Consider the following 20282-nt stretch of genomic DNA (forward strand, 5'->3'; position numbering starts at 1 on the left):
GTCTGTATTAGACTCTCCAAAAGTACAAACTGAAATCCCATTACAAATGATGCTATAATGGGATCTATAAATTATTGCAATTATTTATTTTTGTTTTTGAAGAAGTAGGGTTCATTCATCACTAATTCCAATGATCCCTGTGCAAGTCCTCAGCGGGCGGAGAAAGCCATGGCCACATATGTGCGTGAATTCATACGTGAGTATGTAAACACACATACACCATATGCACATCTATTTATTCCAGAGACAGATACATATGTGTTCACATTATTCATTAACTTGCCCAAACTAAATAGCAGAGGGACTTAAAGAGCCCTTTTCTAAAATAGCATTCCTCTGTCTATCCCCCTGCTCAGCAAACGTGCAATTGAGAAGCCCTTACGTGTTAGTTGCGGGATTAGGCACCAGGTAATTTGCTGGTTATTATTTTATATTCTCCCATCAGTAAACTCTGGATCTTTATACTTCAACCTAACAAAACAGACCCATTTCATAAAATTTCAGAAGGAGTTCACTTACATTTTTTTAAATGTTTATTTATTTTTGAGAGAGAGAGAGAGAGAGAGAGAGAGAGAGAGAGAGAGACAGAAAGTGAGTGGGAGAGGGGCAGAAAGAGAAAGGGAGACCCAGAATCCGAAGCAGGCTCCAGACTCTGAGCTGTCAGCACAGAACCCCGACGCGGGTCTTGAACTCACGGACCGTGAGATCATGACCTGAGCCAAAGTCGGATGTCTAACCAACTGAACCACCCAGGTGCTCCGGGAAGGAGTTCATTAAAAAAAATTAAATTTTATTAGTGAAAATACTCTGAGATGCTTTAATTCACTTGGAAGATACTTTAAGTGCTGCACCATAACTAAATTTGAGATTCAGGATCCTAGAGATTGTGGCCACACAAATGGTACTTAACTTAGAAAATACGTCACGTTTATTTATGCTGAAAAACAACTTTACATCATAGGGAATGAGCTGACCTCACTGATTCTAATGGATGTATTTCTGTTTAACTTGAGAAGATATTTCCTCCACGGTCCATGATGACGTTAACTGGTACCAGGGTTACCTCTCTGCACACAAAAACTACGTAAAACTGGACAAAATATTTGGGCCAATTGTTCTGCACTTTGCAACAGGCAGCACAGTAGTGTCCCTCAAGAGAAGGGAGATTTGTAATTTGAGTGACACCGCCGCCCCGTCAATCTGCCTGGAGCACCTTGCTGACCGTGGTGCAGAGGTGGGTCCCAGGCAGATAATGCAGTCCCCCCCGAATGGATGGTGCAGAGATCAGAGCTGGGCCTGCAGAAGGAGACAGAATCCATGAGAATATGTGGGACCAGAAAAGAAAAAGCCACATTAAGCTGGGGGCTGCAGGTGCCTGCCTGAGGATTCCCTGAGGTCCCTCCTGATCCGTGGGGTGAATGGCTGACATACTACATGATGCTTCGTATGGCCCAGCACGAGGCAGCAGCTTTGGGCTAAGAGCTGACAGGCTGGAGGACAGAGGCCACACCGTGCTGGGAGACACCGGAGTTTGGGCCCGCCTGTGGTGGAGAGACCTCAGTGAGCATTCTGGGCCCTCAGGGGAGAGCCTGAAGTCCACGTGTGCTGAGTGAGAACCACACTCTAGAGCACAGGCTTTGCCCTTGGGCTAAGGGCAGACTGAAAGAGAGGCGCCCTAGGGAAGAACCAAAGAAAGCCTCAAAAGGGCAAGGGATCACCTATTCACATAAATTTATACAACATAAAGTGATCATGTATTATGTTATAAATATACTCAAGGCTATAAAGGAAAAAGTAGACAGAATGAATGAAAAAAATGGGAAATTCCAGTAGAGAGATATAGACCGCAAAGAACTAGATGGTATTTCTGGCAACTGAAACTTAAAATAACCCCAACGTAGAGCTTGCTGAATTGTCTAGACAAGTGACGAGGGAGGGCAGAAGCTACAGATGATGACCAACTTTTTATCAGAAACAACGGAGTCCAGTTGAAAGTGGAATTATATCCTTCAAATTTTTAAAGGGTAAAAATACAGAAAAAACTGTGGAGAATTCTATATTCAGAAAAACTATTCTTCAAAGTGGTGGGTGAAATAATGACATTTTCAGAGAGAGAAAAGCTGACATGCTCTGTGGCTAGCCGATGCTGGCTATAAGGAACGCTAAATCGGGTCCTTCAGGCCAAAGCAAATGATACGATTTGAAGCTGATCCATAAGAATGCATAAGTACTACATGGTGGGTTGGTGGGTGAATGTGAAAGACGGTCCAATTTTATTTAAAAGTAACTCCCTGTTGGGGCACCTGGGTGGCGCAGTCCGTTGAGCGGTTGAGCGTCCGGCTCTTGATTTCGGCTCAGGTCACGACCTCCGGAACCGTGAGACCTGTCCCCGCATCGGGCTCCGAGCTAACAGTGCAGAGCCTGCTTGGGAGTCTCTCTCTGCCCCACCCCTGCTCACACTCTCTCCTTCTCCCTCAAAATAAATAAATAAACGTTTAAAAAATAATAATAAATTAAAGTATCCAAAGCAGGCTCTGGGCTGTCAGCACAGAGCCTCAACGTGGGGCTCGATCTCACGGTTTCCGAGATCATGACCTGAGCCGAAATCAAGAGCCAGTCGCTCGGCCCTTGAACGGACTGGGCCACACGGGCATCCCGTAACTCCCTATTTTAAAACAAACATTAGAACGTTGTGTCAGGTAGCTTGTAACATGCACAGAATAAAATACATGACAACGGTACAGTGTGAAGGAGGGCCACATGGACTGACTTGTTGTATGGATCTTGCATTTTACATAGAGTGGCACAATGTTAATTCTACATACGCTGTAAATTAAAGATGCAGCTATAATCGTTAGAGCGACCACTAAAAACTAGTGTTAAGAAAGTATGGCTGAGATGTAAATTGAGAAAAAATAGAATTTTTAAAAGCAAGTTTACTCCGAAAGGAAAGAGGGAACTAAAAAGAAGTGTGAGTGTGATGCCTGGGTGGCTCAGTCGGTTAAGCATCTGACTCCGGCTCAGGTCACGATCTCACGGCTCCTGGGTTTGAGCCCCACATCGAGCTCTGTGCTGACAGCTTGGAGCCTGGAGCCTGCTTGGGATTCTGTGTCTCCCTCTCTCTCTGCCCCTCCCCTGCTCGCTCTCTCTCTCCCTCTCTCAAAAATAAATAAAACATTAAAAAAATCTAAAAAAGAAGCGTGGCCAATAGGAGACAAAATTTAAAACCAACCAATACAATTCCTCACGTTAACTTAATAAACAAGAGAAACTATATAACTACATCAACAGACGCAGAAGACGTTTCCCAAAAGTCAACACACTTTTGTGATAAAACCTCTCAACGATCTAGGCCCAAAAAGGAACTTCGTCTGTTTGATAAAGGGTAACTATGTAAAACCAACAGCTAACATCGTACTTGTTTTCTATTCGTCACTGAGGTTTCTAATCGTAATTGCAATGTAGTTAACACACGGTGTTAGTTTCGGGTATACAATACAGCGATTCAACAGCTCTACACTTTACTCCGCGCTCATCCCAGTGAGTGTGCCCCTAATTCTCCTCACCTGTTTCACCCCCTACCCCCAGCTCCCCTCTGGTACCCTGTTCTCTAGAGTTAAGAGTCAGCTTCTCTGTCTCTCTCTTCGGTTTTGTTTCTTAAATTCTGCGTGTGATTGAAATTACACGGTGTTTGTTTTTCTCTAACTTATTACACTTAGCATTATATTCTCTAGCTCCATCCATGTCACTGCAAATACTTTCCTTGGCAGTTACAAAGCTCCAGAATAGGCCAAGTGTACCTAAGGTGCTGGGAATCAGAGCAACGGTTGCTCACCGGGGTGGGGAAGGGACTGAATGGGAGAGGGCGTGAGGGAACTTTTCGGCTTTACAGAAGTAAGCCACATCCCGATCAGTGTGCTGGTAACACACTGTGTTACAAACGTGGGTAAACACATTGGTGATTCACTGCATGTAAATATCTCCTCAATGACGAAAGGTGTACTGCATTTAACTTCTGGGACTTTCCAAGTCGTGCTAGGGTACCCTGGATGCCACCGCCCACGGTCACAGAGCAAAAATAATGTGGAAACCAGAAGCGTGCTGTAGGAAATCCCACCTTCAAACAACCAATTAGTGTTATGCTCCTTTCCCTTAACCAACGGAAGAATAACACGCAAAATTCTTAGGGATGTCACACGTTCTGCCCATGAAAGAGGACAACGTTAGGAATACGTGCTGCTGGTGACTGACTTATCGCTCTTCTTTAAGGCTGAGATTACCCAGCCGAGGGGGCGAGAACCCAGTTCTGGCACATGGATTGTAATTGATCTTAGGGGGAGCTCTCCTTGAGTTTAGAAGAAAAGAGATTATCACGTTAGATTTCAATTGGAAACTTTCCCGGCGCATTATGAAATGGTGGAGGTTTCTGGAGGATCGTATTTTTGTCTGTTTTCCTCTCGATTTCCTTATAAACTACAGTAAGAGAAATCTCAAAAATAGTGGCTTTCATTTAATGTATGGGTCCCTTCCCTTGTGGCTCGGTACAGAAAGTTCCTAGATCGCCATCGGTCTGCCCGTCCAGCACAAGCACACGTCTCTGCCATATGTGGGGTTTATGTTAGGAAGCCACGCCAGTGATGGCCCCGGGCTCAGCGGAGGAGATAGCAGCTTCTAGGAGAAACTTCTCTAGCAATCCCGTATTTGGGAAATATAATAATCAGAAGCCCTAGATAGGCTGCTTCTCCATAGTAAGTTCCGCTTACATCTAAGGAAGATAGAGCAGGGCGGTGCTGTTTGCTTAACAGCGTTTGAAAAAAACGCAGAGTATTAGTTAGCCAACTTACACCAACCAAAGGTTACTGCCGAGCTCCCACGTGATAAATCAGAAAGAAAGAGCTGAACTAACGGGCCAAGTCCGTTCTCCAGTGAAAACTGATACCCACACCAGTATCTACCATCACTTTCTTTGCCAGTACGACATGTGTTTCCTGTTATAGGAGACCAGCTTTCACATACAGGATTTGACATTTGGTAGGTACCCAATAAATGCAGAATCCATCAATGTCCGTTACACTGAATAAAACGGTTTTATGAGTCACATTGCACTGAGCACTTGCCAATAATCACTTGCCTTTTTGAACTCCAGCATGCAGAGTTTGGCTTTCTCTCCAAACTGCCACTTGCACTGAGTGTCTGCATCGTACAGCTCTCCCGGCAACTTCTCAGGATACTGGTACTCCTTCACAGGCTTCGGCTGATCAGCAAGGCACAGAGCTTGGGCAGTGCTGAAACGCAGAGGAGAGATGGTGCTGCTCGTGATTCCGCAAGACTTACCAGAGATACGCACTGAGTTACGTCCTGATATTCTCATGCAATCTGACAACACAGCCCGAACAGAGAGGAGGGGGCGTTTTTCTCCGGGGGTCTGACATCAATCTCGATTCTCTTTGGATCCGGGGGCCACACGTCCTCAAGTTGCTCATAATGCATCTCATCTTTTCCGGGAGGGCAATTTGTTCTTCATCAGATTTCTCCAGCTTATCACGGGGCAGAGGGAAACGGAATCGCACAACCAGATGGACAACGTGAGAATCTCCGACGGCAGACACCTTTTATGTATGCTTCTTGCCATGAACGATCAACAGATGGCAATGGGCACTAGGCAAGGCAAACACAATCAACCTCAAAGACTAGAATTTTCTTTCTTTTCCTCCCTCCATTCTTCCTTCCTTTCCTTCCCCCCCTTCCTCTCGTCAGTCCCTCCCTCCTTCCCTCCCCTCTTTCCTTCCCCGGGGCCAGGGACCACCTGCACCACAGCTCACAGCCTCCGGAGGTTTGCCATGGAACACAGCAGCAATTTCTACCAGTAATGCTCTACACTCACGCTAATTTCTGACTCGATTCCCAAGTCAAGGAGGAAATTAACTCTGCCTAAGTTCACTAGGAGATGGCTAAAGACCAACTAATGATTTTTTCCTACACAAGCACGGTATTCCCTTCCCTACGTGCATAGTTAAAATTTTTGCGTTTGGAGGAAGGGAAAACAGTGTTTGCACGTAGCAACTAAACTTTACTTACAAATTTCAACAGGCAAAAAAAACCCCCACCCCGCATATTCTCAACATACCTTCAATTAATATCCACACACGAAACACAAGGGGTGGTACCAATTAACCGTGGTAAGACATTAATCCCACCTACAAGGAGGTCAGAAGCCTTCTGAGAGCAAACCGAGAGAGAGAGATTAAATCAGATGATAGGAAAGTGTTCAGAGCAGTGGCCGGCTCCTTGTGCATGTTCAATAGATGACTTGTCTATCACTATTAAGGCAATCATAGTGCAAAAGGATATTTTGAAGTGAAGAAAAACGAATAAAAGCATAATTAACACTCCAAGACAGGAGGGACTTAGCAATTCTGGAACTCCACAGAACCTTTTTCTGATGGATCACAAATGATTTCTATACACTAGTTCAGCGTTCCCCGGTATCTCCCGGAGGCTCCATCAGGGAGGCAATCTTATCCCTACCCTACGGACAGGAAATTAGGACACGTCGGCCAAACGGACCGGCCCAAGCAAGAGACTGAAAATTCAAAAAGGTTCACAGGTTCAGGAATTTTTATAGTTTGTGTAAATGTACGAGCACATGGCCTGAGGACAAGGTTCCCGCCTGGCCGAGAAAAACGAAGCTCACGGACTGGGAGCCTGGAAGAAGGTTCAGGAACACACATACCACTACTGGGATGTGAAAGTCGGTTCCAATCAGCTTCACCTTGGAAGAGCTGCCACTCCCCATGCTGACCGTACCCTGGTCCTTCTGGTTAGGCTCACGCTGGAGCACGTCTGATTTCTACCCTCGGCCCCAGCAGGTCTCACAGCTAAGCGCACGGCCAACGGGGCAGGTGTGAGAAAACCCCACGTTGTGGATGCAAGAAGGAAAAGTGCTGTCACCGTAGGCACAACCCCCCGTAGCATCCACGCGAACAAAATGTGTTTGGCTCATTTGCATGTGCTGGACCAAAGTCAGGTGACCTACATGTGATAAGCAAAACGATAAGGCTTGTAGATCACATGGAAGAATATATTCAGGACTTTGGGGTAAGCAGAGTTTGGTTGTTTTTTTTTTCCCAACAATACACAAAAAAGCGTTAACCCTAAAGGAAAAATAGGGATTAATCCGGTCTCCGTGACACAAAGAAAAACTTCTTTTCACCAAAAGACACCATTAACAGTGTAAATACTGAGTCACAGAGTGAAAGATGATATTTGCAGTACATGCTCTCCATAATGGACAAAGCGTTCCTACTCAGAATATATAAAGCACTCCCATCAAGAGATACAAGACGGAACACGAAAGCCTCATTTTTACAAGGTCACAAGAGATCTGAAGAGGCACTTCATTAAAGATTACTCGAGTGTCCGTTAAACATGAAAAAGGCACTCCAGGATCTCTTTCATTAGCACGTTGGAATGCCGCTACCCCCATCGACGGAGCTAAAGTGGAAAAGACCGACCAGACCAAGCGACGGCCAGGATTTAGAGCCATGTGAACGCTCGTAATGGCTCTAGACGTGTGACTTGGTGCAACCACTTAGGGAAGCTGTCTGGCAGTGTCTATGGACACTCCAGACTGTGCATTTATGGCCCTGAAGTTCCAGTCCTACGTAAAATCAGGGATGTATAGGCAAACACACAGACGATGCAGAGTAGCATTTCTTCTAATAGCCCCAAGTCCGAATCTCAAATGTCTATCACCAACAGAATGGATTCGTAAGCTGTGGCACACTCATGCAATTAAAAATAAGTAAACAATGCTATATTTTTATGGTAGCAACAAGGATGAGCCTCATAATCATGATATTTAGCCAATTGCAACAGACGCCAAGTAGCACATAGCTCATGATTCCATTCATAGGGAGTTCAGAAATGGGCAAAACCAGTCTATGGTGTCCTGCATCGGGAGAATGACCATCTCTGGGGAAGGGCTATCTCTGGGGTAGTCACTGTGTCTTGTGCCTTTTTATAAAGGTTAGTTACCACATCCATCACCCCACGTATTTAGAGTTGTGAGCATGTGTCGTGAGGACTTTTAAGGTCTACTCTCCTAGCAGCTGTGAAACGTAGAGTACGTCAATCTCTAGTCATCATGCCGCGCACAAGAGCCCCCAGAGCCCATGCATCTTACTGCAAAGTTGTACCTGTGATCACCTTCACCAATGTCCCCAAACCCCCACCGTGGCGGTCACCTCTCCACTCTCTGTTGCTAGGAGTTTGGTTTTTTTAGATTCCACAGATGAATGAGATCATACAGTATTCGTCTTTCTCTGACTTCCCTCGCTTAGCATAATGCCCTCAAGGTCCAACCACGTTGTCAAAAATGGCAGGATTTCCATCTTTCTCATGGCTGAATAACATTCCATCATACATATATCTCATCTTTAGCTATTCATCTGTAGACAGACGACAGACAGGTTGTTTCCTGTCTTGGCTATTATATTGAGCTCTGTACACTGATCTGAGAAGAAGGTACAGCGCCACGTTCACTGTGTGAAATTTCACTGAGCGGAACCCTCATAACTTTGTGCTTTTCTATATATCTGTTTAACCGCGACCAAAATAACGTTAGTAAAAACACAAGGCGAGGTCAGAGATCCCACAGTGGTATTTCAAAGTCCGTTTCCCACTCTGATCGACGAGCCATAAAAGGTGAACGAGCTTGAGAGATCTTACAGTCGTCTCTCTCCCTCGTCCAAGTCGGGAACAGGGGCCCTTGGAACAGATTATATTACTTGCCAAGGTCGACACCTTCCCAGACACGACTGGTAAAGCCACGACCGGCATTTGAGCTCTGATCCCCTCTGCTGCTCTTTCTGTCACAGGGCAGTGCCTGCTCTCCCGTCTTCCTGCAGAAACTGAGGACAGCTGTGGCTTGGTTTTTCTTAAGACAAACGTTATACAGCAGAGCACGATGTGAACTGAAGTGCATTCTTTCCATTACAGCCAAAAGTATGCTTAATGGGCTCTCAGGTCAAATCAAACCTTCTCACTGACAAGAGGGGGTATGGGGTATGGAAGGGATCCATGTATCCTTTGAACTCCTGGTTCCCAGTGACGGCCCCCTTTCCCATGGACTGACTTCGATTCATAGGGTCAGAGGGGAGGTACATTCACAGGTCTGCAGTAAAGGATTCACATTTTTAAAAAGCACATTGAAGATGAGTCCCCGTTGTCATTAAACTAAATTAATGAGCTAAAATTTCCCTAATCCTAGGTCTCCCAGACGCAGACATGAGTACATGGGATGAGGTCTGTGTCCGTTCACAGGAAATGATGCATGACTTCACTGACTAGGTCGATGAATTTACTCCAAACACACTTATCTGTCCTTCTTGACTACCAACTGTGGAGAAATGCTGTGCTGACAACTTCAGACCAACCGAGGTCCTTTATTATATATTTTTTCCACATACCAAATGCTAGACTGCTAATAAAGGCAAGTGGATTCATCTTTATAAGTTAGCCACTTGTCCTTAGTCATTGCTGGGATCGGATCCAAACAGCTGCCCAATTGGCGGAGAACAGGATCGTGATCACATGGAAATCAGGAAGTCAGCAAACATGTCAAAGAAGACAGTCTCCGATTCCTTAAACCAATAAGACACCCCTGTTAACACAGTGTAGACGTGTCTGATTCACGACTGGTCACCCCAAGTAAAAGAAAGCTTGGGTGAATCTGACAACGGGAGGCTCTCTTGGAAAATGTAACTTTTCAAGAAAACAAATGGGTGACGTGTGTAATCTTGCATATCTGTTTATAATCATGTGGCCCAGAGAAATTAGCAGAGTTCTTGCAAATAAAGGTTTATTACTTATTGCCCCACAAGGGTTTTACTGGTGGACACAAAAACAAATGAGCACACTTGAGCAGACATCGAAGCGTCCTGGGCTCCCAGAGCAAACATGTCTTTGAACCAGACTCTTGGCAACCCCTCCGAGGGTCACAGTCTGATTCGAAGATCACAGCCCATATCTAATGTCATCAAAACAATTGTTCCCTAAGCATATAACAATTTCCCTTCCACGAGATCTCCTATATTTCTTGGCAGCTTAAAAACTTTATCTGGACTCTTTTACGATGCTGATTCTCACTGCACACCCAAACTTCGCATCCCTGGCTTTCCAATATTTGTCCGAGAATGTTTCAAAAAAATCAAAAATGTTTATCTTCATCATCACCATTAAAATGAAAAAGCTATAACATTTTGAAAAATAATCTAGAAAATTACAGGGAAGATTTGTGATACAGAAGACTACAAATATGTAGACTTCTGTGATACAGAAGACTACAAATTACTGTTAATACCAATAAGAGCATCGTGAGCTTAAGTTCATGCCCTTTTTTATGACGGAAAGCAGAATTCTTCACACACACACACACACACACACACACTTACACACACCTCAAGCAAATCTGAACCGGTGTCAGACAGAGCCACAAACCATGCTAACAATCCCCACCTCGACCCTATGAGGACCCCACACAGGGAACAGCAAATGTCAGAACAACCCCCATGGGAGAATAATGACCACACTGATTTTGGTAATAGAAATAAAAGAAAAATGATCAAGCGTATCTTCCTAGAATGCAGATTTATATTACCAGGAGACGGATATTCTCCACAAAATTCTCACTCTTTGTGGGGGCCATAAGATACGGAAGGCGGCCATCATTCTGGTAGGCATTAAGTACATTGACTGATAGGGGGAAGGACCCCAAGCTGAAGGCTGTTAGTCAGGATGCTGGCTCAGAAGAGTCGTGCAAGGTCATCTGGAGAACTGAACGAACAGACAGCAAGAAAGGGAAACCAGCCGTGGGTTCACAGCTCCACGTGCGTGTGGGGGGCAGTCTGAGATAAGGGGCAAACTGGGGGTGCCAACAGAAAGAAATACCCATGTGACCCCACCCTATGATGTGCTATAAACTAGATGATGTCACTTATATAACGGAAAAAGAAAAAAGGAAAGAAAAGGGGCTTGACCAAAAAAATAACGAGAAAAAGAGAGAAAGAGAGGAGAAAAAAACAACAACAAAGAAAACCTAGAACCCAAGATAAGGAGCTCATCGAAGCTAGCCAGAGAGGCCGGGGGAAACCTGAATGGGGTCTATCGGGCACAACAGGAACCTCGGACTTTCGCCCTTAATCCCTGGCTCAGAAAAACTAGTTCTCAGTTTTGACTGTAGGAACGGGCATCAGTTACAAACTCTGGCCGCTAACTTGGTGGTTCTTGGGTGTCGCCATTCTGTTTTTCTTCCACCAACTCTGGTCGAGCCGATGTGGGTCCTGCACCCTGCAGCTACGTGTCCCCTGTTCACCTGCTGGCATCATGGTGTGGCAGAAACGGGAAAGGTAAGAGCATGTGGTCTTGGTGCCTGGGACAGGCCCAGGATGGACCCCCTCTAGCGGGGGTTCCAGAGGACGGTAGAAAGGGGGAGGTCATCAGGTGACGTGGGGAAGCACGTGCACAGGTAACCACTTCCTATCCACGTCTTCGTCATGTGTGTCTATTAACATTTATAAGCACTCACTGTGTGCCATATAACTAGTTAGGAGTATGTAATATATTTTACATAGCATATACATATACATATGTGTGTGTGTGTGTGTGTACATATATATACACACAGTGTCATCTTTTTTAAAGAATTCTGCACTGGCAAAAGCTTTGCTTTCCTTGAAATATCAGCATTTGCCCTATTTTCTGTTAATAGGAAAGAGATTTGATCTCCTTTTTTGCTTTGGTTTCTAGAAAGACCAAATTTGCCCAATCTCAAGCTTCAATAGCGCAGCCTAAGCATGCATTTTAAGACTGACATATTTGTGTGTTTTCGCGTTGCCTCTTCATTTTTTATTTCCATCTGCTTTTCCTCTTCAGCCGACTGTCAATTCTAATTATTTTTTTGTTTGTTTTCTTGTCACGACCTGCTCCAAAGTCTTACGGGAAGGTGGTTTTGGCGGCTACCTTCTGCCAAGAATATACCTTCCATGCTGAATCTCAGAAATGTGAACGCATCTAATTGAGAACTAAACACAGCAGCCCATCTCCTGCCAGCACGGATGCATTTTGGGAATAAAGAAGCACACGCTTCGTATCTCCTTGACGAGGATCAGTGGGTTGTGAAGGGCCGGTGTGTTTGTCAGAGAGCGGGCGCGAGCCTTCCATGTGTCTGGAAAAACAGAATATGTTTCTGTGTAATGAACACGCATGCCCTCTCTGCTGAGCCGAAGCAATTCTTCCCAGAACCAGGGAAATAACGTTCTTGAAATGACAAAGGTCGGGGCGCCTGGGCGGCTCAGTCGGTTGAGCGTCCGACTTCGGCTCAGGTCATGATCTCACAGCCCGTGAGTTCGAGCCCCACGTCAGGCTCTGTGCTGACAGCTCGGAGCCTGGAGCCTGCTTCGGATTCTGTGTCCCCCTCTCTCGCTGCCCCTTCTCTGCTCCCACTCTCTCTCTCCCTCTCAAAAATAAATAAACATTAAAAACTTAAAAAGAAATGATGAAGGTGGAAAGTGGGGTAACTTTTAGGAGGGACAAAAACATCCGACTACAGTCTGTTCCAGGGGCCACCGCCGGGTCCCAGGAGAGTGTGTTCACAAGGGAAGACAAGGGACACTGGGGGTTCAGATGGACACGGCACCTCCACTCTCCGGCCCGCGTGCCAGCAGCCTGTGCTGGTGGTCAGAGATGAATTGTCTTCACTGAGTTAAGAGCTACTTTCTTTTTTTTTACGTTTATTTATTTTTGAGAGAGAAAGAGAGTGCGAAGGGAGGGGCAAAGGGAGAGGGGGAGAGAGAGAGAGAGAGAGAGAGAGAGAGAGAGAGAGAGAGAGTCCTAAGCAGGCTCCGTGTTGTCAGTGCAGAGCCCAACCTAGGGCTCGAACTCATGAACCGTGGGATCATGACCCGAGCCGAGATCAAAGTTGGACGCTTAACCCACGGAGCCACCCAGGCGCCCCAGAAGCTACTTTCCAAACAAAGGCTCTCCCTCATCTTTTTAGTATTTGAACCAACTAATTTTGTTGAGATAAAAACAAAAGGAGAAGCCATGATTTCAATAGAATTGCTTCTCCTTGGCTATTTGCTTCCAGGCTTCTTGGGATCAGTAGAGCGAGGCCAGGGCCAGGGGCCAAAATGCCTAGACTCCATCCCCGACTCTGTTTCCCCACATTACTTCCCCTGTGGCAGGAGCCGGGGCCACTGCTGAGCTCAGCTGGCCCTCTCTTTCACCGTCATGCCCTTTTCCTTCAGAGCACGTGGGGAGACGACATTCCTTACCCACCCCGTGCGATCCGGGCCATCAGCTGCGCTCTCGCTGCCAGGAATGCGGCCCTGTCCTGCTCCGGTCACCACCAGCTGCGGTGACAACTAGGCCCCACAAGAAGGGGAGACCACAGGGCGGAAGGACCCGTTCTCTGCATGACCACACACGGCACACTTGCTGATCTGCGCACGACCTTCTGAGTCAGAAGCACGCTCAGGGTTAACAGGTAAAGCCAAACTCCAAACTCAAAGTCTTGAGATCTGGGGGGAGATCCAGCCTTATTAGCCAACTAAAGCTGCTTCTTAAAGTCCCTTCTTTCTCTAAAACACTTAAAATCTACTATCTCTTTTTCAGGGGGTCAAACCCTGCTTCCCCAATGTTCTAGACCCTAGATGAATTAGCACTATAGTAAAACTTTCCAAAAATAATTATTAAAATTACAGGAATTTAGAGCCAAGCTAAGGTATATATACTCAAGTTTCCCCTCCTAATAAGAAATGTAGTTTGTGGAAAATGAAACACACACACACACACACACACACACACACACACACACGTACGTGCGCGCGCCAGTTACGTGTACTTTATAATCGTGCACACAGGTCTTTCTGTTCGCGAATACAAAATGGTTAGTTACAGAAGTGAGAAGTTAAAAAAAAACAAACGTTGGTGACAAATACTTTGATTTGGTAAGCACTCTGGGTTTCCTTTGAGCCTCAAGGTCAAATGACGTCGGGTTAAGCCTGCCAGACTCGGTGCTCTAAGGAAGTGTCTGGCAAACTTCTTGGCCAAGTGGCATCTTCAAATGGGAACCGTCTACAGGAGTCACAGCCACCCCTGGGCTGCTTGGACAGAATGAGGCTGACCGGGCAGGGCTCCCCAGAGGCGCGCAGAGACACACGACCAGCTCTCGGAGTTCCTACCTTAAAAATCTGTGCAGATACTGGCGGCTGCAGGGTGACCAGGAGAAGACCCCGTTGCGTCCTGCCAGCGTAGGGGACATGATGTTCCCCTCCGACTTTTTGCACATGTTGCCTTCTCCGTCGTGGACCATGCCAAAGCTACGAGAGAGAGAAATGGTTCCTTCAAAACACAGAACAGTGCCGATGATCCACTATATTCTACAAAAACACACGTCAACACCGTGGACGCCTCCACTTCTGCATGCCGGTCGGGCCGAAATGGACTGTCTGTGCGGCCAAGCTGTGGAGACCACCCACGTATTCACAGACCTTTCCTGAAGGACTGCCATTCGGTGAGTTGTTCTCAAAGTGCACACCAAGCACCAAAACGGATGTGCCTGCTAAAGGCAGAGGTCTTAATTACGAGGAAGCATTTCAAGGAGGGTATGGAGGGGAGGTCACTCGATCTTGATAAAGCTGATAACCGTCCTGGACTGCTTTCTTCTCTCCGCATTCTTTTCTGCTCACCAGGGATTTTGAGAATTCCCAGATGTTTGCGGGAAATACAAACGCAGGCTCCCCGGGTGAGTTTGGTGCTTCCCATGGTTAGAGAACTGACCGCCTGGTGCAGCTGCCCGTGGTGCTGACATTTCGTCCTTGCTCCCATCCGGGGCTGCTCCGCCTCAGGCCACTGCTGGGGGCTGTCACGGCTGGACGGCGCTCGACCGCACTCCCTACATCCCTTTGGAGGAAGGAGGGCCGTGGAACCCCAGTGGGTGGCTCTGGCTGCCTTTACCTGTGGGAATTTTTTCAATGCACTGTTCCTCCTGACTAAAAACCAGATCACTCTGGGGCTCCAGCCCTAACTTAATACAGGGGGACTTGTCAAGCTACCTTGGCTCTTGGAACGCTTAATAGGCTCCTTTATGGATGCGCTAATTGCACAATGCCAACCGGCATCCCATGACTGTCACTTGTGCAAACGCTAGCCCTGTGCCTCTAAGCATCCCATTAACCGAAGCAACCTCTCTCCACCAGGTCAGCTTCTTCTTCTTAACCTCCGAGAGCTGTGGCTCTTTGGAAGAGTCTCACATTGCTGTCTTCACCTACCTCAGGACAGCACGACTAATCGCGTTGGGAAGAAAGCCTGGGGGACTTGGAGCTCCATATGACCCCGAAGGCTGCCCATTAGGGCAAACATATTCTTAGAGAATCAAGCCACTGCTGGCTATTAATGTCCGGGACCTGCCAAATCATTGAACGGATTCTTAGATAATGGGGTTCCGCATGAATGGGGTACAGGGCAAAGGGGAAAAGAAGGGGACAAAGCAAAGGAGGGTGAGATGGATGCTGAATCTGGGGACATTCTGCCACCAAGGATCCCACGATGAGAGGAGGCAGGGCAGCAGGGACAGAAGACCCAGAACCCTGGGGGAGCGGGCTCCCACAGTGGGCCGGGGAATCTGCCCTTGTTGCTGAGGCTGAAGACCCATCTTCCCCTTTAACTGGTTTGCTGATAGAGATTTAATAGTAACAGTAAAAAGAGCAACTAATATTTGCAAGTACTCACTATTTTTCAAACAGGGTATTAAACGCGTTCTCTGTATTTTCTAACTTAAACCTCGCCGAAAGCCTGCTAGGTGGGTATGGCGTCGTGGCAGCAAGACTGAGGACTGGAGAGAGCCATGCCCACGGTCTCAGGGTCAGGACTAGGACGTGACATTCCTGACCTCAGAGCCCAGGCGGGACCCATGCAAGAGTGTAACGCGAGCATGATTGAAGGGCGTAGCCCAGGAAATCTGGCGTGCAAACATTGTTGAATCTGCAAAATTCCTGCTCAGTACCAAGGGTGATGCAGATGGGAGTCATTTCAGCCTCCACCCATCCTCTCAAGTTCTATTAAAAGCAATCAATCAAGGCCAGGGTAACCATATAGCAGAGGAAATGTGTTATGGCTACGAAAAGGATTCAGACTGTAATCACATATGGGGGGGCTGCCTTGGGGAGAACGTGATGAAAACGAACCATCGAAGTGCCCTCCCCTGGCCGGCCCTTGACCCGACTATGAAGCAGATACATGCGTCGTGGTCCAGTAGGTACCCCAGATAAATCTGCTTTCCCTCTGCCTACATTTCTAAGGAAATACAAGCCACAACATCCCGGGTCTGGGGACACGTGCGTCTTCAACTTTTTCATCTAAGGTATTTTCAATGACTCTTTCTAGAATGGATTCTCAAACCCCACTGCGAGCCCCACTATTGGAGGGTTATTTTTCCAAGTAGTGCAGTGCCCATATCTTGTACTGTGATGGATGCCAGCACGTTAGCATGAAAGTACCACACGGTGATCGCATTTGATATGAACATTAATGAAGTCATGGAAGGATGCACAGAACGCATTTTGAAGATAAGATTGGTATTTGGCAACCAAGAAATAGAATTACTATTAAGTTATACATACCAGACATTTTTTTTTGCTACTGTGAACCACAGTATCTTATTCAAAGTTTTTCTCACCCCATACATTAAAACTATTAACATATTTTTTTCTTTCTTACGGACTAGCTTCTAAGTTTCTAAAGGATATCCACTCTTCTTATCCATGCTTAGCCCCAGGCCAATGGACTCACTAGCTGATGACAGGTACTCCACTGATGTCTGTTGAATGAACAAAGACCAACCTTCCAGCCCAAACAGCAACCCAAATACCCAGATGTAAACCTAATTTCGGATTAAAACGGACTTGAGACTTATATTCCGGCGGGAGATGCTTTTAATGCCTCCTACGGTATGTTCTGAGTGATTCAATTACACAGCAAGCGCACAGTTCCTCATTAGTGATGCTACACCCAGGATGATGACAAGCCCAATATTGTGAGAGGTTGTGCTCATTATGTCAGGCTGTTCAGACAGCAGTAGCTAAGGCAACAAGAAACCCTCGAAGTAGCCACAGGCCAATGTCATCTGGATGGTTCAATCACACCCTTGGTGCAATATGCCACAGGTGGACCTCAGGGTCTCGAGCTCTGATGTGGACTTTTCAAGAAGCACAACCCAAGATGGAAAGAGTTGGCATGGACGGGGCATCAGGTGGGTCTCAGGGGCCAGGGCGCATCAAACAACCAGAAGAGTGTGGGCTGTGGAGGCGGAGGCCTCCATCAGGGTCGTGCCCTGACATTCACAAGCGTTGGGATTTCAAAAAACCACTTAAGTCACCAAGCCTCAGTTTCCTCACCCATATAATGGGGGTAATAAAACCTGGCTCTTAAATTGCGCAGAAGATCTGGTACCACACATACCACAAGGAAAACTCAGAACTTCGACCCACTTCCCGGATTCAAATGTTGGTCTTGGTAAAATTGCTCAATAGCGAGATGTTACTTGTATACATATGATGTGTGTGTGTGTGTGTGTGTGCGCGCGCGTGTGTACGTGTTCAGCCAAAGGTCAATAGGTTTCAAACGCCCTTTGGATACAGAAACAAAAAAAGTCTCAGGAAGAACAATAGATAAAATTGGTGAGAAATGAGCCTCTGGCCTTCCTGGGCTCCCTGGGGGACAGTCTGACAATCACTGGGTCAGAAGAGATCTTAAAGGAGCTGTTGCCTTGATGTTCCTCAAACCCTCAGAATCTTCGGGGCCTCCCTGACCCAGCGGTAGGGGCTCAGGTTGATGACAGCACACGGCCACAACTCGGGGCGGTTTCAACCTCACCATCAAATGCTCGAAAGGGCATCTAACCTCACCAGCCAAGCCTGCTGGAGCGGATTGCGGTAGCGAGCCGATTCTGCCTCTTTCGACTCCCCGGTCTTCCCTGACTTGGTCTCTTGCCACGCCTACGGCCCATGTGGCCCGACCCTTGCACGCCTTGTCTATTTTGCCTTTCTGTTAAGACTCTTGGAGGCAGTGGATTACCAGTCTTTTCGTGGAATCCTACACAAGGCTCTGCTGGCAGAGTGGACGTTGTGACCAGTGAAAGTCAGTCCATGCGGGAGAAGACGGGCAACAGAATGATAGCTCGTGAACACTTCTTCTTTTTTTAATTTTTCAACATTTAGCTTTGAGAAAGACAGAGACAGCATGAGTGGGAGAGGGGAAGAGAGACAGAGAGAGAGAGAGAGAGAGACAGAATCCCAAGCAGGCTCCGCGCCCGATGCAGGGCTCAAACTCACAAAACCAGGAGATCGTGACCTGAGCCAAAACCAAGAGTCAGAGGCTTAACCGACTGAGCCACCCAGGTGCCCCTCACGAATACTCCTAAGCACAGCAAATATGTTTGAGGACCGTCTCCATGGTCTGAAACGATAATGCAAGTTAAACATTTAAGCCTGTGTTGTAGGCTAGGGATGCTCAGATCATGTAATACACCTTCAGCTGCACCTGCACATGCGTGCCAAGGATCTCACAGACTCTCTCGGTTTTGCAGATGGAAACCTAGGTAAGAGAAGACCGTGCGATGTACGCTGGTCACTGCCAGGAGGTGGGAAAGCCCAGTGGATCCGGAATCCCAGGCCCAGGGTCTTCCTCCTCAAATGGCACGACTTCCTTTGTATGTGAGGATTTTCCAAATGGATCCACGCCATTCAGGCGACATATTCTCCAAACCATGTAGCTCAGCACTCAATGTGTCTGTGCCAGTTCTCGACACCTGCATCTAGCAAACCACACGTCCTATGCCAAGTGATGGAATCTAACCAGGAAACTCACTCTACGCCATGGGTCAGGAGCAAACCCGACTCAATCGCACGTCCTAAAGGAGAACACACACCCTCACTTCTGGTTGCTGTGTCTGTCTCTCCCTTTCCAACACAAATCCAAACACAGGTTCTTGGCCATTTCTGTGTATAGAACAGATCCCTCGATACAATCCAGAACATGTCCTGAGAAGAAAATAACTGAACTTAGTAGGAAAAATGGGCTGGACAGTGACTGAGATCTTTCTTGGAGTTAGAGGTTAGACCATCTGGCTGAAAGGCATGGAAAACAGCACTCCTCCAACCTCAGCGATGTCCCCTGAGCATAAACAAACCTGAAGAAGTAAAAACAGGATGTTTTTAAAAGTCCTTAAAAAAGTGGGGGAGGGCCCAGTTGGCTCATTCGGCTCAGGTCATGATCTTACGGTCTATGGGTTCGAGCCCCACGTCTGGCTCTGTAACGACAGCTCAGAGCCTGGAGCCTACTTCAGGTTCTGTGTCTCCCTCTCTCTCTGCCTGTCCCCTGCTTGCACTCTCTCTCTCTCTCCCTCTCTCTCAAAAATAAATAAACATTTTTAAAAAGTCCTAATAGATATAAAACTGCTTTTTAATTCTTAAGGTTACAGAACTCAAAAAATTGGCTCTGCACGGAGCTCACTGCCCGGTGTGCTTTTTACGTTATGATGTTGGATCCACGTACCAAAGCTGTAATTCTTCTCCACGGAGTAATACTTAATAAAGAAATGAAGAAATGTGTACATTTTCAATTTAACGAAAATCCACGGAGTCAGATCACTGAGCCCTGCCGTGCCCTTTCCCATTTGATGTCGTCACCGCAGCAAATGACTCATCTGAGATCCTCTTCGTTCGTCTATTTGCGCCTCCCTGAGTCATTCTGTCCATTCATCCATTCACAGTTGCTGAACACGCAGCATCATCTACCTGCCACGCTGGCGCAGCGGAGGCAGGAGTGTCCCCAGTGGTCTCCACGGTTGGAGCCGCATGTGAAATCGCTCTGCAGATTTCACAAAAAGTGTTACAAACAGCAGGTGCTACCATTACCACTACGTGATTGTTACCACTGTTCCTATCACTGTCCCTTGTTTTGCCACTCGGCACACACAACTGCTCTGCACATGTCCTGGGTGTATTTCCTATTTCCTCAATGTGATCAGAAGCTACTTCGCCGGCCACACGAGAAGTTCAGAGCGCCCGCTTCCTGTCTCTTGTGTGATGTCCTCTAAATGTCCAGTGCTCCAGAAGGGGCGGACAGTTTCCTGGAGGTTAATTCTATTAGGAGCGGGACTCCCTTTCATCCAAGCCTACAGCCCATCTCCCTCCTCCCATCCAGAGTCCCACTTGCAATTA

The 20282-nt window shown here is 46.9% G+C and overlaps 1 protein-coding gene across 1 annotated transcript in view; it reads right to left on the minus strand.

Annotated features, from left to right (window-relative positions):
* Positions 1–20282, minus strand: part of ADAMTS16 (ADAM metallopeptidase with thrombospondin type 1 motif 16) — a 160419-nt gene that overhangs the window by 83443 nt on the left and 56694 nt on the right. Inside the window, exons 9-10 of the mRNA XM_043601460.1 lie at positions 14244–14381; positions 5132–5285 (exon numbers count right to left, since the gene is read on the minus strand). Of these exons, the coding sequence (XP_043457395.1) occupies positions 5132–5285; positions 14244–14381 (292 nt within the window). The remainder of the gene's footprint in view (positions 1–5131; positions 5286–14243; positions 14382–20282) is intronic.

Source organism: Prionailurus bengalensis, chromosome A1 (assembly GCF_016509475.1).
Source record: "Prionailurus bengalensis isolate Pbe53 chromosome A1, Fcat_Pben_1.1_paternal_pri, whole genome shotgun sequence".
NCBI classification, from domain to species: Eukaryota; Metazoa; Chordata; class Mammalia; order Carnivora; family Felidae; genus Prionailurus; species Prionailurus bengalensis.